This window comes from Candida metapsilosis, assembly GCF_017655625.1.
Source record: "Candida metapsilosis strain BP57 chromosome Unknown scaffold2, whole genome shotgun sequence".
Lineage (NCBI taxonomy): Eukaryota > Fungi > Ascomycota > Pichiomycetes > Serinales > Debaryomycetaceae > Lodderomyces > Lodderomyces metapsilosis.
In genome coordinates this window covers 398,173-424,015 of record NW_027138160.1, presented here as the reverse complement: position 1 = coordinate 424,015, position 25,843 = coordinate 398,173, and the positions used below count along the sequence as shown (strand labels likewise).

General features: G+C 36.4%; 11 protein-coding genes across 11 annotated transcripts; 6 read left to right on the top strand and 5 right to left on the bottom strand. All coding sequences in view use genetic code 12, as the record gives it.

Moving 5' to 3' along the window:
• Positions 1-133: 133 nt before the first annotated feature.
• Positions 134-2,023, bottom strand: I9W82_001689 (signal recognition particle subunit; the record flags this gene model as incomplete). The annotated part of the gene is made up of 1 exon (XM_067690461.1): positions 134-2,023. One exon carries the CDS (start codon positions 2,021-2,023, stop codon positions 134-136), a length of 1,890 nt encoding a protein of 629 aa, XP_067548925.1.
• A 151-nt stretch (positions 2,024-2,174) lies between these two features.
• I9W82_001688 (uncharacterized protein) lies at positions 2,175-3,161 on the top strand (the record flags this gene model as incomplete). Its single annotated transcript, XM_067690460.1, has 1 exon — positions 2,175-3,161. The coding sequence occupies one exon, from the start codon at positions 2,175-2,177 to the stop codon at positions 3,159-3,161; it is 987 nt and encodes a 328-aa protein (XP_067548924.1).
• Positions 3,162-3,215: 54 nt separating this feature from the next.
• On the bottom strand, positions 3,216-3,989 carry I9W82_001687 (uncharacterized protein; the record flags this gene model as incomplete). Its single annotated transcript, XM_067690459.1, has 1 exon — positions 3,216-3,989. The coding sequence occupies one exon, from the start codon at positions 3,987-3,989 to the stop codon at positions 3,216-3,218; it is 774 nt and encodes a 257-aa protein (XP_067548923.1).
• Positions 3,990-4,452: 463 nt separating this feature from the next.
• On the top strand, positions 4,453-5,334 carry PRP45 (mRNA splicing protein; the record flags this gene model as incomplete). The annotated part of the gene is made up of 1 exon (XM_067690458.1): positions 4,453-5,334. The coding sequence occupies one exon, from the start codon at positions 4,453-4,455 to the stop codon at positions 5,332-5,334; it is 882 nt and encodes a 293-aa protein (XP_067548922.1).
• A 52-nt stretch (positions 5,335-5,386) lies between these two features.
• On the bottom strand, positions 5,387-9,010 carry I9W82_001685 (uncharacterized protein; the record flags this gene model as incomplete). Its single annotated transcript, XM_067690457.1, has 1 exon — positions 5,387-9,010. The coding sequence occupies one exon, from the start codon at positions 9,008-9,010 to the stop codon at positions 5,387-5,389; it is 3,624 nt and encodes a 1,207-aa protein (XP_067548921.1).
• Positions 9,011-13,640: 4,630 nt separating this feature from the next.
• Positions 13,641-14,759, top strand: I9W82_001684 (uncharacterized protein; the record flags this gene model as incomplete). Its single annotated transcript, XM_067690456.1, has 1 exon — positions 13,641-14,759. The coding sequence occupies one exon, from the start codon at positions 13,641-13,643 to the stop codon at positions 14,757-14,759; it is 1,119 nt and encodes a 372-aa protein (XP_067548920.1).
• Positions 14,760-16,336: 1,577 nt separating this feature from the next.
• Positions 16,337-17,983, top strand: I9W82_001683 (pantothenate kinase; the record flags this gene model as incomplete). The annotated part of the gene is made up of 1 exon (XM_067690455.1): positions 16,337-17,983. One exon carries the CDS (start codon positions 16,337-16,339, stop codon positions 17,981-17,983), a length of 1,647 nt encoding a protein of 548 aa, XP_067548919.1.
• A 403-nt stretch (positions 17,984-18,386) lies between these two features.
• On the top strand, positions 18,387-20,101 carry ZCF18 (Zcf18p; the record flags this gene model as incomplete). Its single annotated transcript, XM_067690454.1, has 2 exons — positions 18,387-18,470; positions 18,530-20,101. The coding sequence occupies 2 exons, from the start codon at positions 18,387-18,389 to the stop codon at positions 20,099-20,101; spliced, it is 1,656 nt and encodes a 551-aa protein (XP_067548918.1).
• A 1,022-nt stretch (positions 20,102-21,123) lies between these two features.
• On the top strand, positions 21,124-22,776 carry I9W82_001681 (uncharacterized protein; the record flags this gene model as incomplete). Its single annotated transcript, XM_067690453.1, has 1 exon — positions 21,124-22,776. The coding sequence occupies one exon, from the start codon at positions 21,124-21,126 to the stop codon at positions 22,774-22,776; it is 1,653 nt and encodes a 550-aa protein (XP_067548917.1).
• A 948-nt stretch (positions 22,777-23,724) lies between these two features.
• On the bottom strand, positions 23,725-24,906 carry I9W82_001680 (putative cysteine synthase; the record flags this gene model as incomplete). Its single annotated transcript, XM_067690452.1, has 1 exon — positions 23,725-24,906. One exon carries the CDS (start codon positions 24,904-24,906, stop codon positions 23,725-23,727), a length of 1,182 nt encoding a protein of 393 aa, XP_067548916.1.
• Positions 24,907-25,024: 118 nt separating this feature from the next.
• Positions 25,025-25,660, bottom strand: CTF5 (Ctf5p; the record flags this gene model as incomplete). The annotated part of the gene is made up of 1 exon (XM_067690450.1): positions 25,025-25,660. The coding sequence occupies one exon, from the start codon at positions 25,658-25,660 to the stop codon at positions 25,025-25,027; it is 636 nt and encodes a 211-aa protein (XP_067548915.1).
• Positions 25,661-25,843: the final 183 nt, after the last annotated feature.

Sequence of the window (25,843 nt, the reverse complement as noted above, 5' to 3'; positions counted from 1 at the left end):
TGAGATCTGAAGAAGTTTTGGACAATTTTGTTGCTCTTTCCAGATTAACCAATTTAGACTACTCTTTACAAGTACTAGAATCTAACTCGTTTATGGTCATCAAATATTATTTACTAATCTCTCCACTATTACATCATTTTTTACCCTTCTTTTTCTTCTTCTTGTTACTACTACCCAGTGACGTGTGCGCCACAGGTGCTGGTGACGACTCGACTGCACCTTGATGCCCTCCACCTAGCTTCTTCTTGTCCTTTTTTGTTGGCTTGTAGTAGCTTCTCAACTTCAAAGGCAACCATCTTTCATCATCCAACTTGAATTCACCTTCGGGTTTAACTACTTTATCTTTTCCAAACTTCGGAGTGCGTTTCTTTTTAACGATTTTGCTTGACTTTTTAGTCACTGGTTGGACTGGTTTAGCTTTAGTTGGTATTAATTCATTCAAGTCAATGGACAAAATATCATCAATAGATTTGGATGATTCCAACTCAGACACAGGTGTTAAACTCTCATTTGAATTTGATAATAGGGAATTTATCAATTCATCATGTGGTTTTGCATCGTGTAAAAATTCAAACAACTGTTTTGAATTGTCATTGTTGAAGCTATAATTCTTCATAGCAATGACCTTGGCGCAATTGTAGTAGTTTTCATCCTTAAAAGCATCCTCTCTTGTATACAACAATTTTTCTGTTAAGCTTGTAAGTAAGGTTTTGAGCTTTTTGATATTGTGAGTGGCTTCGTAAACATGTATAAGAGTACCAATAATCCCCGGAGAAAACTTCGGTTGATCTTGTGACTCTTTTGCAAGTTTTTCTAAAAATGGTAAACTTTGATCAAATGAGCCAGATTGAGAGTTGATAAAAACCAAAAGTAAAATTGCAGCCTCTTTTAAGTCTGATTTGGACTCTTTTTGGATATAGTGTACCAACTTCCTACCCTCTATTTTATTACTTGCATCCTTCAAGTTCTTGTAAGTGATGTTATTCTTGGACAATACTTTGTAAGCTGCTGAAACCAAGCCAAGGTTCAGAAGAGTTTCAGAGTCTAATTGGGTGTTGGATACAGTACCAGTTGCAAATCTCAAAACCAAACTATTCTTCATAAGAGATTCCAATTGGAATAAAGTAATTTTTTGCTTCACCTTTTGGATATTTTCATGATAGTTCAATTGCCTTTCAGTCAAGTTTGCATTATCAATTGGCTTCTCAGATTGGAGATTGTTTTTCAAAATCAACTTGAGCAAAGTGTCATGTACGTTTGCAATGTTGATACCGGAGAGAATCTCGTCACTTGCTGTTTGCTCACCTTGCAATTGGTAAACATAGGCAATTGTTAAATTAATTGGAAGTAGTTCAGTTTCAACATCCTCATCAGACAAATTATTCTCCGAACACACTTTATGAGCTTGTTTTAACAATTGTAAAGCTTTAACAAGGTTTGCTTTGGCAATTTCAATAATGGCTTCGTTAAACAACATATCATAGTTTGTTGAGTCCAATTCCGAACTAGACCTCGTCACCGTGGCTTTACCGTTTTGGAAAATTAATTGGGAGATAATTGCCTGTTCATTGACTAACAAGTCACTTTGACTGTCAGATGACTCGTTGATCAATTCTTTATACAAGCCCAATGCCCTTTGGTAATCACCAATTTTGTAATAAGTTTGAGCCAAGACATGTTTCAATCCAATTTGCACTTGTTTAGACTCAATTTGTGAACTATGCTTTTCGTAAAGTTGCAAAATCTCCTTTGATTTTCCAATTTTGTAATAAACATATGTGATTTCTAAAATCAATGGTTTAACAAGCTTTTCTGGAATCTTGGATATGATCTTGGTGGCTTGTTCATACAGGTCCAAATTGATCAACGCAACGAGACAATTTTTGAATGATTGCAAATCGCTAAAATTTTTCACTTTCGACAAGTAGTCGTATGACACTTGATATATATGTTTGAATTCAGATGACGTAGAGTCACTGGTGACCTTCAAGCTTTGAAAGGAATCAATAATTGACTTGCTCATGCTCGCTTTAATAGTGACCTGAAGTTTGATTGTTGGTTTCAAATTTTTTTTTCTTCGAAATTTTTTTTTTTCACCAAATTTCGTTGTCGTAAAAAAAAAGAAAAAGAGAAGCTCTGTGTGAAGAGACTACCCCTATAGCTCCTTTTAAGACATGTTCAGAAGCCACGCCAAGTTGGCTTACCTGCCAATAAGGTACATTTCACAAACTACCAGGGTCCCATTTCAAGTCAGAAACTCCATCCTCAATAAACACAAATTGGAACAAGATGATGTTGAATCTCCTACAAATATGGCTCAAGAATCACATTTACCATTAATAGAACAGGACTTGAAGATCAAACCTCGTCAACCAAAAGCAAAAGCTCCATTTTTATCAGAAGCAGAAGATGATCCAAATAACGCTAGGCTATCTTCTTTTAAGGAAAAAATTGGTCAATGGATCGTATCTACTTTTGCTGTTGATATGGATAAATCAAGAAGTGGACCAGTTGCGGGAGGGATCTATTTTGGAGAATGTAAGAGACAAGCATTGGTGTATCCAGATGAGTCAATGAGTGATACTGCAAGATTTTATTTCCAAACTTTGGGATTACCAATTTCATTTTCTCAGCAAGTACAAATTACCATTTTACATTATTGGATTCTTTCAGTTAGGATGAGAGCCCTACCTTTTAAATATGCTAAACAGTATCAACAGAAACTAGTTGATCGTATTTTCGAGGATTTACTGTCGAGAATGACGACTGAGTTGGGAATAAAATCAGGAAGATTGATTGAAGGATACTTGAAGGATTACCATACTCAATTATTGGGAAGTGTATTGAGTTATGATGAAGGATTAATGACTGATGATATCACATTAGCTGCCGCATTATGGAGAAACGTGTTTAACGCTAATGATAATGTCGATATAAGACACGTCGAAGCGTTGTTGGTGTATGTGAGATCACAATTGTATGTGTTGAATAAAATGACTGATCGTGCATTTGGATTTGGGAAATTCAAGTTTGTTCCTCCAGATCAAGTTGTGCAACCAATTTCCAAACAACAAGAAGAGTTGATTAAGCAAAAGACAAAGGAGGAGTTTGCTGGTATGACATTACCATCCCAGAAATCCGTCTTGTCAATGGATGAGTAAGAGATCCATTTAACGCCCTTGTACATAACTCGTAAATATAGAAAAAAACTTTATTTATAACCTACAATTATCCTTTGTCCAATCGTTACCTTTCACCCCTCTAATCATGACATGCATCACAGCACAATCTTTACCTTCAACACCCGATTTATCACCCAATACAATCTGTTCCACCAAATGGAATCCAAACCGTTCATAAATAGGGATATTAGTAGGTGAAGAACTTTCCAAATACGTCAATGCACCACCATCACAATCAATATACTTGTTAAACATAAAATCAAATAATTTTCGCAAATTCCCCTTACCACGAGCAGCAGAAGTTGAACCCACATAAACCAAGGTAAACACATCTTTACCCCTAAATCTTTTATCTGTTCCAGTAATCCTATCAAAACTATCATGCAAAAGTGGCATCAAGCCTTGAAACACTTTATCTCTTCCATCAACACCAAAGAGATCCCATACCTTATCATACCCTGATTCCATCAAATGACTAAAAGATTCCAAACCTTGTTGGCTACTAGTTGGAGTTGTCCAAATGCTAACAGTTTCAAATATCAGTTGCGTCTCACCTTGACCAAACACCAAACCTTTAGTCATGTGTTGTTTCAAGTATGCTTCGTATAAAGCCAATTCACATTGAGTACGTTTTGCAGCATCTTTGACGTGGTAAGTCAAGTAATTCGATAACGAGTCCTCTTTAAAAGCGTCTAATAAGGTTAAAGCAGCTTTAGGAACATCATCGTATGTTAATTGACGAATGTTAGGCGAAGCTGTTTGTGATTTCAACGGCATGCTATTCGATTTGATGGATGTAGTAGACATAGTAGATATTGTATAACGTGAGTAATATAATGAACATCCATCAACCACAGAGTTATAAGAGAGGATTAGGTGCTTGTTATATATTTGACGTGTATGCTGCTGTCGCTGGTGATCTGTACATGCGCTGTTCTCTGTTGCAAATGGTTAAAACGGGAAATAGCGCATCTTTTAGTTTCTTGATTAGGAAGCACCTACTCCACTTTCGAAGCGAGGCATGCACTCCTTTCTAAATTGACTTAAGGTGCCCATGGTTATATGTTGAGTGTACCCGCTTGAAGCGGTAGGCTATGCACAATGACATGATATAGTCATACAGTACTATTACTATAGTCTAAGGACGCTTCTCAATAAACCCGCTTAACTATCTTGTCGTAGGTTTTTTTTATCTGCGACTCTCCCGATCACCAAAAAGAGAAGACATCATCACAACAGGAGTACACAATACAATCAATCTACACACATCATGTTCAGCTCACTACTACCGCGTCCAAAACACTCAAACTACGATCCGAAGCTCCACTACAGGATACCAGCACAAGCTGAGCTAAGTAACGCTATACAAGTACAGCATGATGAAACGTCAATCACCACACTATCAACAATACATCAACTCAGCAACAACAGTTCCAAGACTTATGACGCGACTATTCCTCTCAAGGTTAGATTCCCCAATTTGATTCACAATTTCCCACGACCTCCACCTTATGCTGCTATAATTGAAGAAACTCGAGCTGTGTTGACAGCTTTACTTGAAGCTAAATTGGGAACGCAAAAGAAAGAACAGACTTCATACATGAGTTACAATGGAAATGCTATGGGACAAGAAGGAACTACAAACGATGGTGACGATAATGATGATACCACAGCTGCCCATGACGGCAAAATCATTCAAATTGAAACCATGCAAGAAGACCCATTACTCCCACCAAAACATAAACTTCGTAAAAACCGACACCAAAGACACGATCAAGAACAAGAAATGGGCCCCATTTTAAAGAAATCCGCCAAAGTGTCAAAAGAAGACCGGCAGAAATGGAATATCCCAGCAGCGATTTCTAATTGGAAGAATAACTCGGGTTTTACTATTGCTTTGGATAAACGAGTCATTGGTGCCGCGGCGGGTGCAGAGGCAGGAGGAAGTGGTTCCAGCTCTGGAGATGGCGGACTGTTGAATGTAGAGAAGTTTGGTGCGTTGAATAAAGCTTTGAACCAGGCTGAAGTTCAAGCTAGAGAGGATATTACTCGTCGTAATGAACTTCGGCAACAGTTGGAAATGCAGGAAAAGAGACAACGAGAAGAGAAGATACGAGAAATTGCCAATAGAAGTAAAAAGAGGAGATATTAATATAGCAGAAAGGAATAAAACTTTTTCATTAAAACTGAATGAATATTCATCTCTATTTACGCTTTGTTTTCTTTGCTCTATCACCACCTTCAAATAGCGATTTGCCAAACAAATCCAATGCTTTTGAATTAACCCATTCGCAAACACGATTGATTTCAACATCTTGCTTACTTTCAAGAATTTCCTGATTCAATTCTTCAATTTTACTCTTGATGTCGGATACTTCACCATGATTAACCACATCTTCAACAGTTTGAAGTTTGGGCTTTTTACGTACTGGTGGGCTAGCTCTTCTTGATCTCGATCGTCTTTTGGAACCAATTTGCGCTGATGAATCATCCGTATCTATATCCATTGAATCGTTTGCATCTGGGTCAGCATTCTCCTTAGGGGCTTGCTCCATGTCCCTCAATCGATCATTCAACCGATTAAGATCATCTTGTAAACTTTGTTCTTGAGGCGTTGGATAACCATTGAGATAAAGTGCCCGTTGTCTAGCTTCCATACTTGACGTAATTGCATCTTTGACCAAGTATAGTTCTTTACGCAAGGAAGATTCTCGTTTACCCCATGGGTTCAACCACGACATTAATTTATTGATTTCTTCTGGATCATCGTAATATCTCCATGCTGAACTGTCCAATATAGGATCGTGATATTCTTCAATAAACTTACGTTGGATATGGCTTATCTCACCAAGTGGCACTTGTAATGCACCTTCTTTATCAACGAGGAGTTTGCCATTGGTGGAGTAGATTTCATTGTCGGTAAACCTTAGCTGACAGAGTTGTTCCATTAATTGCTTGAACTTGGGGGACAACCTGGTGAAATCCATTTGCTTGATCTGGTTCCTCTTGCGCGTCACTTCTTCAATTATTTCTGCCTCTGATTTATCAGTTGGTTGCTCTTGCACAGGTTCAACCTTGACTGAGACACCATTCATTCCATCCTCGACCGTCGAAGCATTTTGCTCATCTGACTCCGCAGACATGGACTCGACAAACGACTTAATCTCCTCAACCTCTTTTTTGAAATTGGCGACAATGTCAGTACCACATGGTCCTTGAACCCACAACCTACCCATGAGATAGGTTTCGTCATGCACATCGTCGGCCTCTTCATCCTGCTCCTCATCATCATCCTTCTTTTCTCCTTCGTCCTCATCATTCGCAGACCCTTTGTGAAGAGTTGGCATTCCATTATTTTCAAACCACCAATATCGATTAAATAGACGATCTTTTCCTAGAAGCTTTATCCGTTGACAATCTAATTCATTCAATTTCTGTTCAATTATCTTTTTGTTTGCTTTAATTTCATTCAATTTCAATAATGCAGTTTTCCGTAGTTCACACTGCTCAGCAAATTCAGGGTGTGAAGATGCATACTCACGTTCCAATTCTGACATTTCTATACTTTTTTGTAAATCTAAACCAGGTGCTAGCTGTTTACGCAAAGAGCCATTGGTGGAGGTGGCAGTTGCTGAAGGAGTATCGCGCGTTTGTTCTTCTTGAGATTCAGGGGCGGTGACCTCGAGTACTGCCGGTAATGCTTCAACAATTTGTTGTTGTGCTTTAACCGCAATTTCCAAATTAGTCTTGTACTCTTTGATATTATCCAACCTTGTTCTTCTTAAATTGGTTTGCTGCTCCAAACTTTCTTCGATATAGTTTCTCACCAAAGGACTTGTAATAAGCAAGTCGGTCAAGATACACAAAGCATGGAGTTTCAAATTGATATCAAGATGTTCATAAAAATTTGTTCTCAAAGCGGATGCTGAAACCAGCCCATCTATTGGTGCTAATGATTTGAATATGTCTTGTACAACTTGATGATATTTCGGTACATGCTCAACTAATGATAGTACTCCAACAAGGATAATCTGCCAGTTTCCATCTTTAAAGTTGCGTTTTCTTAACCTATCATGCCATGCAATACCTCTATAGTTGAGATAGTCATAAGCGGAGTGATCAACATCTTCCTTTTGTTCTTCCTCTGAATTCATACCCTCGTCATCACCATTTTCTTCCTTTTTAACTGTGCCATTTTCACCTTCCTCTACATCACTTTTCTCGTCCTCTACCCTCAAGGGCTTGTGCTCGGACTCGCTGTCGGAACCTCTGTCTTCATTGAGCTCAGTAGTTTCCTTTCCGTTGGGTTCATCCTTAACTTTTGAATCAGCTTCTGCCTTATCTTCCTCCTCTTCCTCTTCCTCGGCAACGTCTTCTTCAGGCTCTTCCGGGATTGTGATATTCATACCATAAATGATATCCTTTGAATCAGCTTCCTTTGCACTTTTAACACTTGGAATTTCATTAGACACTATTTTGCATAATAATGAACAGAATATTTCATCAACCATTGTCGATTTCAACTTTGGTGTGTTTAAATTGTAATTCATTGAAGTGATAAAGTCATCAAAGGTAAAAGTGTCAATGTTCAACACCATGTGATATACATTCATAAACACCCAAACTTGGAGCGCTTCTTGAACTGCTTTCACTGGCACCCTCTTTGGTTTACTGTCGCTGTCCTCAGAGCCATTTTCACTCTTCATAGTCTCATCTTCACTTTCTTCCTGCAATTCAACCTTTAAAATCTTTGGTTTTGGCTTTTCATTTTGAATATCAAACTTTATACTTAAATCATCCACAATTGTTTTCTTTGTAGGTTGTTGAAATAAGACTTTGTTTTGTTCATTACCCGTGGCTTCTGCATCCTCTAATTCATTCAAAACAGCTCCAGGAACATGATGGACTGGAAATTTCTTCCTAAATGGCAATACATCCACCGAAGGCGATCCGCGTTTGATCTCTTCTTTTAATTTGAGTTTCTTTTTCTCCAAAAGACCACTTGGAGATGCTGATCCTATAGTTTCCACATCACTTGCAATAGGCGTAGCTGTTTTCGGCCTAATCTTCAATTCATGTCTAAAAATAGATTCGGTTTTCTTCTTCTTTGGTAGTATGTATGTGGGCTCACCAGTTGGAGTTGAATCAATATACTGACGTAGATGTTCAGGGTAAGTTGTTGGTATTCCATACTGTTTAGCATAAGCTGCTTTGACTACCCACGGAGCTCCAACCTTGTGAGAACGTGACATTGTTAACTTGATAAATGTCTTGATTAACCATTTAGTGAAGTGATTTCGATCTCGAACAATATTTTCACCAGTTACTATTGCTTGATGATTATCATGTGATCGTATAACTAGATATCTTGTTGGTTCTTCAGCATATTGAACTTTTTCTCTAATGACTCCTCGTGATCGAAGGGCCAGATTGTTTGGATCTAATCCCCTAAGATGTACAACTTCTCCAGGGAAATAATCACTTTTAAATGTCAGATAAACTTTATCAATCAATTGATCTAATCGAGAAATTTGATTAAATTGTAAATATCGTAGTATATGTTCACGTAAATTTTCAGGAAAATTGCGATCAACTTCTTTGCGTTCATTAGCTTCACTTTGTAATGCTTCAAAATAGGTTAGACAGGAGTTACCAGTGATTTCACAAACAAATTTCCTCCTATTGTAAAAATCCATTCGATCAAGAAACTCTTCATAAGTTAGAAACCATTCTCTAGTGTTTGGTATAACCCATACCTGAGTAGATGGATCAGTAGGAGTTGGTGGAGGAGGAACAAAAGGTACCTGCTTTCGTTTATACAACACCATTTTTGTTTGGGTGGGGCTAGCTTAAATTGGGAGTGTGAGTGTGTGGTTCTTTTTTATTGATTTTGATTCAGCTTATACAGTGTTCGAGATGATGATTGATTGATTGATTTATTGATTCAAGAAGAAAGAAGCGGGTGGATGCTTGGTTGTAAAAAATTTTCTGTTGTTGTTTTTTTGGGAGAAATTCTTCTGCTGAGAGAGAAGTAGGAAATCATACTTTTTCTCTGACATCGGTATTGGCGTAATGAAATTTTTGCTGCAAAAATTGATGTACACATTCTTATTGAGTTTACGAATAGTCCCAGTTAAAGAGTTACTGTAGAGTGCGATGAAGTAGAGTAATAAGCTACAAGTGAGGAGAGATGAAAGCAGCTTTTCTTTATCATTTAGTAAAAAGTAAAAAAAAAAAACTATACAAATGGGCAAAAAAAAAAAAAAAAGAGAGAGAATAAAGTATGAGAAATATATTTAGATTGTTTGTTTATAAATAACACAAAATTTAAAAAAAAACAACCGATCAACACGAGAGAGAAAGAGAAAAATAAAAATTGTCTTCTCAATATTCTCTCCCAATATTTGCAATTAAAATTTATCAACAACTAAAATCAATAATAACTCAATCAATATTAACTCAATTTATATAAAACAAAATACTATAACAACCTATAACAACATAGAATACAATAATATCACACATTTGTACAACTTTAGTACAAAAGTATTGTATAATGTAGCTTTTTCTTCAAATATTCTCTACAAAACAGGCCCAATCAATCACACAACTGAACTTATTTCACTCAATAAGCCAAGTTTTACTCTCTTAGACAGTCGGAAAAAGAATCTGAGGCACAGAAATATACTTATGTGACACAGAGAACCCAGTTCATGCTTTTTATTTGGTGCACATTCAGATGGCAAATCACTAATCAAACAATCTTTTGTATAGAATCAATATAGTCTCATCAGCTAAAGCTAACTATCGTATGTCCATCTACTGAAAGCTAGCAGGCTCTCAACTACATACAAGAGTTATCAGACAAGTACTTCGAAGCTACTTCGTCCACTTTTTGTCTTTAACAGCATAAAAAGTAAAAGAAAAATACAATGTGTGTGTGTGTGTAAAGACACGAGGAATTCAAAAATGTGCGAAGCGCGTCTTTTCATCGGGTTCTACACGACCTTTTCCGAAAATAAAATACGGAGTTGCAATACCGTGCACGTGATCAAATCAAATCCTCGGAGAAGTCCCCATTCATATCCATATACCAAACTGAGAGTAGTAAATTCAGATGGGCAACACCTACATATGTAACTAGAGTCTACGAAACATACGAATACCTTATTGAACCAATACATTTCATTTAAAGGTGTTCTAACAGGATACGATGGGGGGCAATCTACTCTCAGAAAACCACTCCTAATTCACATGAAGGATCCCAGTCTACTTTATTCCAATTCTATCTATCTTCATTAGAAAATAATTGGTTTCTCATATTGGGGTGGGAAAGGGAAAGCGAAAGCGGGGCATCATCAACTTTGCAGCTGAAAGTCATACCCTCGGCTCATTCTCAATTCTGAGAAGCAAAAATCATACGATAATAGAGCAAAACGTCCTACGTTTGCCCCACCAAACACCAACGCTCTTCCAACCACCCCTCCCCTTCCCCCTGTGAGCACTCTGTTTCTCTTTTGTGGTTTCAACAGCGACTGGCTACCACAAAGTGTGTTTTTTTTGTTTTTTGTTTTCTTTTTTCCAACGTCCCATCAAAAATGACATCAACACCTTTGAAAAATCGTTCAAAAAGAACAGTAGCAAACAAGGGGGAGGGGCATGAAAAGAGAGAGTTGATTGATAACATGTAACATATTACACAAATATCGAAATATAGTCCTAATAAGGAAATTATTGTGGTGATTGCCTACCACTGAGATAAAATAACAGCCAAAGGCATCACAAGAGGTTAAGTTCAGAAGCCAATAGTAAGGAAAGAAGAGTTGTAAAACCGTACGGCACGAGATTAAAGATAAAATTTTTAGTTTCTGGTTACATTATTCATTACTTTGATTGGTCAAATATTTTTATAGTTCTAGACCCAATTTTTTATTTAAAAAAACTCAAATTACACAAAACAGCCAATTTTGAGACAATGAAAAAAAATATCAAAACACACCTATACTTCAGATTCTTTTTATCTCAATAGGGACAAATAGTAAACAAAGTGATATTTACATCAATTACTGTAACAGCAACAGAATTGAAGAGAAGATAGTTTAGGTTTACCTCATTGAGGAATTATCTCACACTTTATTGCTGATCAGATATTAATATCAATGTCGTAAAAAGAATGGGACAATCTCAACTACTTTTTTGACTAAAACTAAATTACAAAGAAAAAGTTTAAATTTCTCCTCACTAATCCCCCTATTCTTTTCTCCTTTTCTATAATGTGTCTACTCAACCCTTCTCGAATCTTGTTTCATTTTTAATAAATTCCACTGTTCAAGAAGACTCATAACCGTTTAAAATTCCATGAAAATTAATCTTCTACTCCCCGCCCCCCTTTGCCCCTCCTCCTCGCGGTTTGTATAACTATACTGAGCTTTCCGTCGTCTGCGGTCTCATCGATGCCCCACCCTGCATATCTTGTAATATTTAACCGCCCGTTTATTAAATTGTATGACACAAAACGAAAGAATAATAATAGAAATTGAAAAGTCAAAAAAAACAGGAAATAAAAAAGTGAGTCTTGTATTATGCAAAACGAGTTAAGTATTGTTTTGGTGGTGTAAAAAAACAATTTCCTAAAATTCGCAGATCCTTCTTTGGACTTTTTGGCAGTTTTGTTAATTGGGTCCAATCTTTGTAACTTTTTCTCTTTTTTTTTTTTTTTAAGGTGTTTGAAGTGCGATTGAAAGTCATCCGCGCCTCAATTGAGTCTATCAACAGAACAAAGATCAACATTGTTCTCCAAAATCTACAAACAAGGTATAAGCAAACCCAATCAGATGATTCTCAAATAGAAACAATAAACTATTGACAATTGAAACAATGAAAAAATATTTGAGGCGAGTATGTACACATTATTATTATTATTACGCCATTGTACATCATTGACTATTGTTTCCATTGTTTTATGGCCAATCTATTGTATTATTTTGACCCCCCTACATTGTACGGCACAGACACAATTGTGTTATGTGGTATAGGTAACTACTTTGCTCTCGTTCAACAAAGAGAGAATTTAACCAGCTGCTAAGCAAAGAGGTGTGAATCAATTGAGGAAACCATGCGCATATAGAAAAGAATGAGTGTTAGCATTACATATGAAATGGTTCCACTTGATTGAATACTTTTCCAAAACTGTGGTACAATATTCAGATTCTCTTCTTCTTCTTCTTTTGGTAAAATTATAAACTAGGAAGGACAAAACTTTATTTTTGGGAAAAAGGACCCGATTGATACAACTTCTAGACCACAAATTGGATACCACAATAGAAAAGAGCACATAAGTAAAACTAAAGTTTTGGTAATTTTTCAACAAACTGTGGTGTTAAAACAAAGATATATATTTAATTTTCCACTTTTTGTTGTTACTTATCACATTCATCTTTGTGGTTCTGGTGATGTATATCAAACATGTCTTCTAACCGTTGCATTTTTCATTATGAAATTGATCATGATGGTCGCTTATAAAGCCTAAATATAATTCGCAGATGTCTTTGCGAGGACAAGAAGAGGGCTCAGCTATTGTAATAAGAGGATTGGCATTTTTTTTTTTCAACACGATTGCTCTACTCAACTAGACTCTTTTATTTGCTCTTTGCCGATTCACATGTGAACGGGTGTCAAAAGGAAAAAAAGGAGGTACCAAAAGGGGAAAGAAACAGTTTTACACAAATGTTTCACAACGCCATTCTCTTTGCTTTGCTTCAGTTCTGAACGAAGATCCAATACCTTTATATCAGAACAATAGGAATAGATATAATAAGTAATAAAATCATACACTAATAAGTTACACAAACTAGCAGTACTAAAAAAACAGAGAGATTTATGACAATGTGATATATATATATGAGGGCGGTTAAGAATCGAACAATAAAAAAAGAGTAAGTAGGAGGAAATAGGAGGTTAATAATTACACAAAATAATAATATATAAACCCATCCTGCATATTATCTCATGTGTGTGTGTGTGTCTAGAATTTTAATAATTTGACAATTAAACGCCCAATTACTACACCGAACTCATATATTATATATAGTCCTCCAGATCTTACGACTAAAAGTCAATTTTTTTTTTGAACACAGCAACATATAAAGTAATTCAAATTTATCACAATTTACAAAGAAGTGTTGAATCAATTGACTACAGTCACCCAACAGATTAAATATCATTTGGTCCTACCTGTCGGTTTTACAACAGAAAAAAATTTTCAATTGTCGTAAAAATAGATAATACGACATACAACAAATCACGGCATTGAATCGTCCCATCTAAATCATCATCAAAAACTATCAACAATAAGCCTTATTCAGTATTATAACACCACTTTTTCTTTTTCTTTTTTCATAATAGCATATACAATACTTACTCAATCACACCCCCACTCACACTTGTTACACTAAGTACATGATGATGACGAGTAATCAAAACAAATCATTCAAGACTAAATTGAAATCAATAAAGAAGGAATTGATATCAACAACCAATACTTTGACAAGAAGTAAATCTGTGTCCACGTCATCATCATCTTCTTCTTCATCAACTACTACTGCATATCCATGTTCAATGGCATCTTTATCATCACCTTATTCGAGCTTACAGTCTAGTCCATATTCAAGCACAAACACCTCACCTAGATCAGTAGTATCAGCTACATTTACTTCATCTTCATTGGCCCAGTCCACACCAGAATTAGCACAGGAGCAACATCAACAACACCACCATCAGCATTCATCTTCTTCTAGTTTCAGATACAGAAGTCAATCTATTTCACAATCGTTTAGTAAACTTACTCAAAATTTAAATCATCTGAATAAGACAAAAGCTGCAAGTCATTTCCATCTACCTGCTGTGTACAATCAACAACAACGTCAACTTAGTAATAGCAGCAGTAGTTGCTCCCCACTGCCTTATGAATCAACTTTTGATACTTGTATTCCACTAGATTCTGATCATTTCACATATACGAATATTACATCACCAAAAGTTGAACCTGAAGACAATGACAACTTAGATTTATACAGAAACTATAACGACGCTATTGATAGTACCGATAAAGGCAACCACCGCGATGACGTTGCCCCTTCTTCGTCATCAGGCATGATCAAGGAAGAAATTACTATTCCACCATTACCAGATATCAATGAGTTCAACACTAGGTATCAACAAAGACAACAATTACAACTTCAACGTCAACAAAGTAATGCAAGTAGTACAATGTTTACTATCCCTACAACTGGCAACAATTCAAGCACAAGTTTACACAAGTACAATACTGCAATTAGTCGTGATGGTAGTTTAAAGCTGACAACAAATGGTGGTGGTGTTTTGTTGAATCAAGGTACTGGCAATTTCACACCAAGTACATCGGTATCTTTAGCTCATTCAAAGACCAATTCAGTTGATAATTCTTGTTATTATGATGATGGCGGAGTGAAGGAGATTAGTGAAGAGCAGCAAGAAGATTATTTGGCTATTAATATCCTTAATCTGATCAACAAGAGTGAAATTGCATGGGATATTTAGGGGAGAGAGAGACACACACATGTTTTCGTTTGCCATTATTTGCACGTTCATTTTATTGATCTGGTTATCGATAAAAAAGTATAAAACATAAACCAAAAGCTAATTCATGGATACCAATTGCCATCATTACCACCACCCCATTCAAAAGCATATTTTACAAATTATTTTTACACAACTTTTTTTCAATTCTTTTTCAATTCCTTAAAACAGGAAAGCTTCTTGTTATATCCAACACAGAGTGTTTTTTTATAAAGGCCCCCTTTTTTATGATTATTATATATAGTATGAAATACATGAGATAGACTAAAAGTATGGCGTGTAGCAGCAGCAACTGCTCTCATGGTTCTGCTACTTTTCTTTTCTTTTTTTGTCGGGGATTGCCTGTTTCGGAAAAATAATGCGCTTTGAGTGTGTGGGGACAATAGCGGGAGATACATATGGAGCGGTTGTAGGTGGAATTCCACGCTTGAAGAGAAACTCCGGGAGCCATTCACTCAAACAACATGATAGCTGTGGCACCTCTCAGTGTTGTAGCTTTTAGAGTTGTACGATTGCGTATTTTCTACGGGAAGATATAATTGCACTTTTTATTATTTTGATAACCTCTAGGGTCTGGAAAAGAGTTCGTCTCTTTTGAGAAATTTGGCGGATAAGATTTAAAAGGGTTGTGGAATAGATACACTGCATGATGCATAAGAGAGAAGAGAAATAGCTGAAGGAAAGAGAGAGGAGGCGGCTCTGTTAACTGAACATTTTGATTGGGGTTTATAAAGTGTATGAATTTCTTTTACTCCGAGGATAAACGAGAAGTAAAAAAATATCCGGTGCGGGTTGAAGGGGAACGACGACTTTTTTGGATGGTGCGTTTTAAAGGAAAGAGGAACTAAAAAAAAATTTGAGTTAAAGTTATTTGCTAAAAACCTGGGGGTGCATAACTCTCCTAATCGGCTTTTAAGTGGAGCTCTCTTTAATCTCTCAATCTCAAGTCATGTATAAGTTTTTTTTTGAAGTGGTTCTTAATCACCGACGGCTGAATGGGAGAAAGAAAGATGGAACCAACAAAAAAAAAAAAAAAAAAATAGAAAATTATAATACAACTTGATATTGGTCTCTTCTAGGTTTTCAGCTTATAGAGATATGAAGAGCTGACTGTAGATGACTATGTATCTTGTTACTATAAGGGGGTATATGTATCTCCGCATATCTATGATTCAAGGTTTTTGGTTGATTAAACCAGTTAACTATCTATATCTATCTATGTATTATATGTATAGCCTTACTCAACAAAAAAATAAAATCTCCTTATATACAGAACCAATAAAAAAATCACTCGAGGTCTAATTTTCACTTTAAACATAAGAATATATATATATATATATAATACTACTTTCTTTCATCATTACTCATCAAATATCCAAAACCATAACCCATCATACAGTCCTATCATTACTAATACACTACCATACTCAATAACCAAAAGATTAGTCTACACCCCAATAGGAAAAACTGAATCTCAAATAAGCGAAATCTATTCCATTCATCCATCCATATCATCCTATCCATAATTTTCTCTCGTTATGCAATCTGTTGATCAGATTAACTATAGACGTGATGAGAATAACAGCAATAGCAATAGTAGCAGCAGCAGCAATTCTATAACTCCATATCCCAATATTCTAGATACTCAACATGAAAATATTAGTCAGACTACTATATCCAATTCTAAAGGGACAGCAACTACTACCACTACCACTGTACATAACATAGAATCTACATCCGCAGCAACTGCCTCCACCGGCGACGCTTCCATCCCACCATCTTCACTTACTGTTCATAGACGACACAGACTTAGTGTATCACATGAAGATATAGACTTGCAATCAGCTGATCCTGGTACCATTAGAATTGATTGCAGTGGGGCATACATAGCCAACGACGATTTGCTTAGAGGTTCAATTACTGCTGAAGATGAAAGCAGCACATCTCCTTCGTCATCAAATACACTGACACCACCATCTTCAAGTACTTCATCAGACTTGGAAGATGATGAATTGGGAGATAGTTCAATTGAAGATGGAGGAGAGCATCGTAATAAGAATGGAGTCATTACTAAAAACAATATCAATTTGCCTCAACATCACGATGAAATTATACACATATCAGTAGATATTGGTGGAACATTGACTAAATTGGTATATTTCAGCACATCTTCAAATTCATCTCCCACCAAACGCAATTCAACTGGAGGTAAACTACATTTTAAAGATTTTCAAACTGAAAATTTCAAAGTTGAAGCATTACGATTCATGATTCATTTAATTACAAAATCTATATCACAAACAAATTCTCGTCCTCCTATAACATACATTATGGCAACTGGTGGTGGAGCTCACAAGTTTTACAATTTAATGACTAAAACATTTAGAAAACGTAAATTACCCATGAAGATTATCGCCAAGGATGAAATGGCATGTTTGATAAAAGGGCTCGATTGGCTTATTACTAAGATCCCCCAGGAAATCTTCACCTATGATTTAAATGATCAATGCACAAGATTCCAACCATTACAATCAGAACAGGAAATATATCCATATTTATTAGTCAATATAGGATCAGGAGTGTCAATGATCAAAGTCACCAAAGCTGGTCCTGATGGGTTTGAAAGAATTGGCGGTAGTTCATTAGGTGGAGGTACCTTGTGGGGATTACTTTCATTATTAACTGATGCCAAAGATTATAATGAAATGTTGGAAATGGCACTGAGAGGTGATAATGAAAATATTGATTTATTAGTGGGAGATATTTATGGACTGAATTATAACAAGATTGGATTGAAAGCAAACCATATTGCATCTTCATTTGCTAAAGTTTTCAAAAAATTACGATTCAATAATAAACCAATGACCACAGCGGAGAAATTGTCTCAGTTTAAACAAGAGGATATTGCTAGAAGTTTGTTGTTTAGTGTCAGTAATAACATTGGACAAATTGCATATTTGCATGCATTGAGATTTAATTTGAAAAGGATATATTTTGGTGGACTGTACATTCTGGGACATATGCAAACCATTCATACCTTGAGTTATGCGGTGAACTTCTGGTCTAATGGTGATATGCAAAGTTATTTTTTGAGACATGAGGGGTATTTGGGTAGTGTTGGTGCATTTATGATGGGACCTGCTGCGGAGGAGAATGGAAAGAAAATACAACATGATGAGCCATAAGGCTGCACCCTGTTGAGGTGGGAAAGAAGGGGGGAGGTAAGACGAGGCTAGAGTTTTATTAGATGGTTTGCATTTTAGATAGTTTGATCTAAAACCTATTTCTTTGAGAACATGGGTTTCCATTTGGATATAACTTTTCTTTTTTTATTTTCTATTTATTTTAATTTTTATATCTAATGTATTCATATTCCATTCATTTAAGGTTATGAGATGTAGATGAATTGGCTATTGATGACTCAATTGAAGATGAAATTTCGTAAATAGGAGACAAAGAGAAGAGGGTCCTTTTTGTGATATAATTTTAAGCCACTCGAAGATCCTCAAAGGGCTGACGAAATGTTCTAATTATAAATAACTCTCATATAATTTCCAAACCTGTAAAAGAAGAGAGTCATAGCTAAACATGCCCATCGTTCAGGAAACCGAGAAGAAGAAGAAGAAGCGTTCAAGAAATGGATGTTTAAGTTGTAAGCAATTGAAAATTAAAGTATGTAAAACATAAATGTTAATATCTCACTAGCTGCTTTGTACTAACAATGACTTTAGTGTGATGAAGGAAAACCAAGTTGTGAATACTGTATTCACACGCAACGACAATGCGTATATGCTACTACTGCAAGAGCAAGTAAGAATAGAACTCAATCAAACCCACTTCATTTCACTAACAAGGCGCCTTTGCTAGACGCATCATCATCATCATTATCGCCTACAGCAAAGACGACTCCATTTCTTGTTGAACTAGACTCAATCAATGCCTCACCAAGCACAACAACAACAACAACAGCAACAACACCGTCCCCGTTTGACGAACAAAGATCACCATCACAAATTCTCTTTGGAGGTCAACTCTCACCCCGCACAAAAGCAATCTTGCTACAAAGAGGTAAAGAAGAGTATGAACCACCAACCCACGTTGATTTCCTTACTAGAAGTCTCGTATTAAACCAAGCATCATCAATGTTGGGTATACTGAGATTTGAGTTACGATTATTGAACTTTTTCGATATGCATTGCGTCAATTTATTTTCATTTGGTGTCAATGAAGGTATTCATAACGCTTGGAAGTATAAGGTGCCTCATTTGTTTTTAGAGAGTGAGTTGGTTCGACAGCTGATGTTTTCTTTTGCTGCTGTTGCTTTGGGCACTACTATATCGTTGGAAGAGGTGCGTGAATCAGATAATAAAGAGAAACGTGCTAGGGGTAATCATGAGGATGAGGATATTTTTGATGCGTTGCTAAAAGAAGACACTTATGATTTCGATACCATGACGAAAAGCAACATCTATATGAAAACTACGACTCATTTCCTCAATACGCTAGCCAAAGCACAAGAGAAGATTAATCAAGTGTCGGCATCTAATTCATATAGTGATCCAAGCACGGCCAAGGAGCTAACAGTGTCTAGTATTTTGATCTTTTCATTCTTGGGAGTACAACCACATGGATTGATCAAGCTAATAAGCTTCAACAAGGAAGGGTTACCACCTGACGAACAGGAGACAGATATGATTTCAGTCTCACGAGCATCAAGGGATGTGCTTCTAAACTGTGCCAGCACGGTATTTGAGACTGAGTTAAGTGGATTACTATTTTTCCGAGTCAATCAAGACTTGTACAGTCCTCCATTGAAAGAATGTCAATACCCCATTATCAAGTATCTCCTACAAGGATTATACGAGTTTCAAGATACATCAATTGCAGATACAGATGACAACGAAGTAACAATAAATGACACATCACTGCAATATCACACATTACAATTAACTCTAGACTGTTTAACCAAAGCCCTATTTGGTTGCGGATACTACAAATTCCCCATCCCATTATTCCGATTCCTAATGGTGATTCCTGAACATTTCCGTCAACTATTGTATTCCAAACATCCATACGCATTGAAGATATTGTATGTTTATTCCTGTTTGTGTTTTGTTGGTAGGTTTCAAATGTACAAGAATCATAATATTTGGCGAGATTTTGTTATTTGGTATGGAGGCACCATGGGATTGAATGATGATGTGGAAAGGAAGTTGTGTTCCTTAGTGATTAATGAGCAATTCGTTGTTCCCAATTATGAAGAGTTTCCATGTTTCGATCCAATGGAAGTGGATGCAAAATGATTTATGTTTGTGTATGTATGTATACTGTTTCAATTGTTTTAACAATATCAGCCGTTTCAATGACGCAATCGTAGAAGTGGTATCTCTCTCTCTCTCCATTCATGCGATAATGATGAACACAGAAGCCTCGGCGATCTTGCGTTTTCCTTTTTTTTTTTTTGCGGCATCTCCTATATCCGCGTTTTGGTCTTCTGGCGCCGATTGCGGGGAAGATTTCCGTCATTCTTACTCTTACTTGTCATTCAATGCTAATTTCATAGTCTATGGAGGAGAAAGCGGAAAGGTGGTGGAGCTTAAGTTTACTAAAAGTTGCGTTTCAGTTTCTTCCATTTATCCATCTCTCCACAAGAGTACATGTATAGACGTATAGACGAAGAGAGATAGAGAGACAGAGACGAGACTGCACATCAAGTAAAGAGACAGTGCTGATCTCTGCAACGCTAGTGACCGCCAAAGCCTGTTGGTTGCAACCTGCAAAAAAGCAAAAGTTGTCCTACTTTTGTGACGTCAAAATCTGGCAGTAGAAAGTATAAAGGTTACGTTACACTCCATCGGTTCTAAAATGTAACAGTGTGACTTTTTCTCCCACTATGACACAAAACGTGGGTGTATCGCTTAGACTGGATATATACTAGCTTAACTTTTTGTCGGATATTAAGCAACCGATGGGCTGAAGAGATATATTAAGCTGTTTTTACTGTAGAGGATCCACACCTTTACTGGTAGGTAACCCAGTAGTAAGATGTGTGTAGGTATGTTAAATGTATGTAATAATGTAACTTCTGTAATGTGAAGCCCCAAAATCAGAGGCATAAGCATAAGAAGAAGAAGAAAATTTTTTTTGTTTAAGCGCCAGAAACAAACAACAACGAAAACTAAAATACCACAAGAACAACAACAGACACCACAGACAACACAACAACAACAATACGAAGCAGCAGGGACTATAATCAAAATAAAAAAACTTACATTTATTTAAATTAAATTTTTATTTTTATTTTACACTTCTTTTTCTTTTCATAATGAATGATATTTATTCATCAATCAGCCCCTTATATAACCAAGTACCAATTGAAAACTCACAGTACTACAAACAACAATCACTGATACACGAACCAAGATCATCAGTCAATCATCTTCTTCACCAGCAACAACAACAAGGACTGAATTTCGAACAAGATTTACATCATACTCAACCTCAAAATAGAGTAAGGATAAATTCACAACAGGAGGATTCACCACAACTACAACAACATACTCCGCAACAGGGACAAGTGCAGGCACATCAGATTCATCAAGTACATTCACAACAGCTGCAACAACAAGAACCACTGTCACAGCTGCTGCTAAATACTCATCATCGCCAACAAGAGAATAATACCCATAAACAATTTAGACAATCCCCGCTTTATCCATCATCAAAACTATATTCACAACCACCACTACCACAAGTTTTCAATTCCGAGTGGGTAGAATCAGCTCAAAACTCACCTGAAAATATATCCAAGATTTTAGAAGATCAAATCAAGATGTCAACTACAACAGCAATGGCCACTGGATCCAATATCAAGTATGAAACTCCACTGAAATCGAAGAATGACTTTGCTTATATCCCAGCTCACGATATTCAAAAGATGGAAAAGGCTGAATCTATTTCACAAGCTTCTTCTACTGCTTCTACAATCCCACCAAAACCTCCCGTTATCAGTAATTGGAAAATTTTCTGGTCAATGTTGAATAATATTGTTGGTAAAGATAAAATGGCTAAAGTTGCCCAATATTCCTTGCGGTTATTAGTTTTCCATGCTACACAAGCTCAAGATTATTTATCTGATGAAAAAGTCAATATTGCTGCTATTAAGTTAAGATATGATGATTCTACAAAGCAGTTAGAATTGATGAAGAATTTCGTCAAACATCCATCTGATTTTATTCGAATTATTGCCATTATTGTCTGTTCTTTATTCAAGACTCGTTTTGCTGGAATGATTAATGGATTATCGATGTACAGACAATTTCTTCGATTTGGTAAAACTCCATTTAGAATAAGAGATTTACTTGTTAAGTTTAAAACAAACATCAATTTCAAGAATAAAATGTTGCAAATTAATGAACAAGAGTTGTTTAATCGATCAACATTGGATCAAATATTTGGATTATACTATGGTGTCAATGATGAATCAATCTTGCTTTATAAATTGAATTTCCTAACTTCTTCCACATACAAGACATTTGTCACTAGACATGAATCTTATGGATGGTATTGTCAATCCTGGTTGGCATTGTACAACACTTATGAATCTTTGACAAACTTGACTCAACAAGAAATGGACCTCAAGATTGCCATTCAAGTACGTAACAAGGCCAAAATACTATCAAAGCAGTTACTAGGAGGAGCTGATATTTTAAACCTAACTTCATCAACGTATAATTCGTCATCAAACACTGAAGATGAATTGAAATTACAAGATATAATGTTTAAAAAGACAAATTGTTGGATTGAGATTTATAAACTATTGGCTGATTTGGGATTTAATACTTATACTGTTTTCAGTATTGCTTTACCTTTCAAGACTTGGCAGATTTGGATGGGAATTGTTGCTTCTGGGTTGAGTACGATCAAGTTGTATAGAGAGACTAAAGATAAGATGATTAAGGAACAAGAGAATAGTTAGGTGTGATAGAAATTGATATTTAATGTACTTTTTTGTTTATGTGATCTTCAGTGTAAGGTAGGTCTGGCGATGTGAAAGATGATAGATTACAGGACTCATTTTACAAACAATCATTGGATTACACGACAATTTAACTTTATATTACATATATAGCAAAGCTAATGATACAGACAATGACCTCACTTTTACATAGAAGCCATCGGAGTTCCATGGATAAAACTTTCTGGATAACGGTCGGTTTGGCGAAACTTCTTAAAAGTTAACGTAACTCGTGTCGAGTGGTAGCAGACGGAGGTTGCAATGCAAAAATTGTGCATACCCATTTGTCCCTAGACACCACAACCACCATCACATTTCATGGAACTGCCCCCCAAAAAAAAAAGGTTGATATTTCCATAAAAGCGTAATGGCGGTGGGAGGAGACATTTTTCTGAATTCAACTGCCTGAATTTTTCAAACCATCAAAGTGGAATGGATGAACCAAAATGGTGTCCAAAATTTTTGATGAATTCCTGCAGAAGCTTTCATTCATTTGGGATTTGCTTTGCTAATCTCAACAAGCACATCGAGGCTCAGACCAGATAACACGAATGGTCAGTAAATTCGTCAGTTCACATTTTTTAAATTTTGAAAAGAAAGTAAGATTGTATTTTTGTACTGGTATTTATATAGATGTTAGAAAGTAAATCGTTCGATGCTGGAAACATATTATTATAACTATTAGTACTATGACTCTTGTTATTATATATCTAAAGAAGTAAACATAACAAACCCCACTTACCAGATTTTTGTGATTTCTAGGTATAATTTGCAGATTCTTTTATCTTACTTAAACCTGCATCAGTAAGCACTTTGACCTTGCCACTAAGCTTGAGATTTAATACCAATCGGTTATATAATTACACAGTACTTCAGTAGCTGCTCAATCATCAAAACTCGACTTTGTTCTTATTGTCCTTCCTCTGACAACACATCCTCTAACGACACATCATTAGCGACGTTCACTGCATGTTTCCAAAACTTGGATAAATGACGATCACCAGAATCACAAGCAACAACAACTACATTCTGACCAGGACCATATTTTAATGCTGTCTTTACTGCAGCAACACAATTGATTGCCGCTGAACTACCCCAAAATAACCCATCATTGATACATAAATACTTTGCCATTTTCAATGCTTGTTCATCAGTAACTCGAATAGCTTCGTCAATATAAGGTTCCCCTTGCTTAAAGTTCCAAGTGAGACGATTGAGTCCAATTCCTTCTACCAACGTATCGACTTGATGTCTTCTCCTTGTGCCTTCTTTTTCCACTGTGTCGTACAATACACCAAAATTTATCCGATTTGCAAGCCCACTACCTTGAGGGTCAGCTAGGATAACCTTTGTTTCAGGATTGTGCTCTTTTAAGCACCTACCAACTCCAGCAATTGTACCTCCTGTACCACTTCCATTTATAAACACATCTATGCGATCCAATTGTTTAATCAATTCAGGACCAGTGGTAGTGTAATGTATTCTCCAGTTGAAATCATTTTCAAATTGATTAGCAAAAATAGCCTTGCGACCATTCGTAGGGTCATTATTTATGGCATCGGCACCTCTCTTTGCAGCATTCACATATTGATTGGGATCTACAATGCTTGCCGGTTTGACTTTCTCAACTTCGGCTCCCAAAGCTTCAAGTAATTGTAGCTTCTCAGGAGATGTGTCATCAGGGAGACAAATGTGAGCAGTATATCCCAAAGCATTAGCCAATACGGCAAAACTGATTCCTGTAGATCCAGAAGTACCTTCAAAGATCACATTTTGTTGATGAGGCACTAATTGATTCTGAGCTTCTGCAGCTCTTATTATAGCCAATGCTACTCTATCTTTTGAACTCCCTGCTGGGTTACTCAATTCCAACTTGGCATATATCTTACATCCTGTTTTGGCGGATAAGGATTTGATTTCAATGAGGGCAGTGTTTCCTATTCTCGACTCGATACCTCTTGACTTGGGAGGGAGGGATGTTAGGCCCGACTGGTTAGTCTTGATTAACTGATACGCTTTCCGTAGTTCATTTAAGACGATAAAAAGTGAAACAACTGTAGCTGATGCTTGAAGGGCTGATTTCCAGGACATCGTCGGTGGATGATGGTGAGATGTGAGAATTGAAGAGATGCGCGCTACCGAAAAGAAATCAATCTTCGCTAATACGAAAGCCTATGATCTTGTAATATAAAACTCTATGCAATTCTATTCATGACCTAGCTTTCCTTTTTTCGTTATCCTTTGCTAGATAATTATGTATCTGAGTGACAAACTTGTCAACATCATGTGTCTCCAGCAACTCTTGTTGATATCGATCTAAAGGAACATGTACAGGCAAGGTAGTCTTGTGAACCTTCCAATATGATGCTTCATTGAGCTTGCTCTTTAGTAGTATTACATAGTGAGGTTGCTTGAAAGACCTAGTCTTTGGTGAAAATATGTCAAATCGTATTCCTAAAATTTCATCATTGGGATACAAGTGTTTATTTATGGGAAATGCAGTAATTCCACTCATTCGAAGGATGTTTTCATACATGATGTTTTCCTTGGTGTCCGCTCTTTCGATGATTCTTTCGTCAATTGGTTGGATCTGTGGTGGGGATTCCGTATCATCAAAGTATTGCGCAACCGATGGATCAAAATAGGTGTGTTTTATCATTGGAACAACGTCATGATGGCCATGTAATGGTGGCTGGTTTTGCTCCTCTTCAAGTTGTTCTAGCTTCGTCACCTCTCGCTGTAACATAGATTCATTGTGAGATAATTCTTTGAGATCATCCCCTAGTTGCACAATATCCCTCTCTAGTGAGTGTATTTCTTGCTGTAGTTGTTCATCTTCGTTCATGATACACAGCCATCTCAAAGAATGACAATAAACCTGGTAATTTAAGGATATCTCAGTGACCGTCCCCTCAGATGGAATAATGTTCACGAAACGCGCGATTTTGCAAATTTCAATTTTTTTTTTTTTGTTCTTCTCTTTCTCTTTGTTTTCACTTTTTGACACACCAAAGAAGGAAGAAATTCT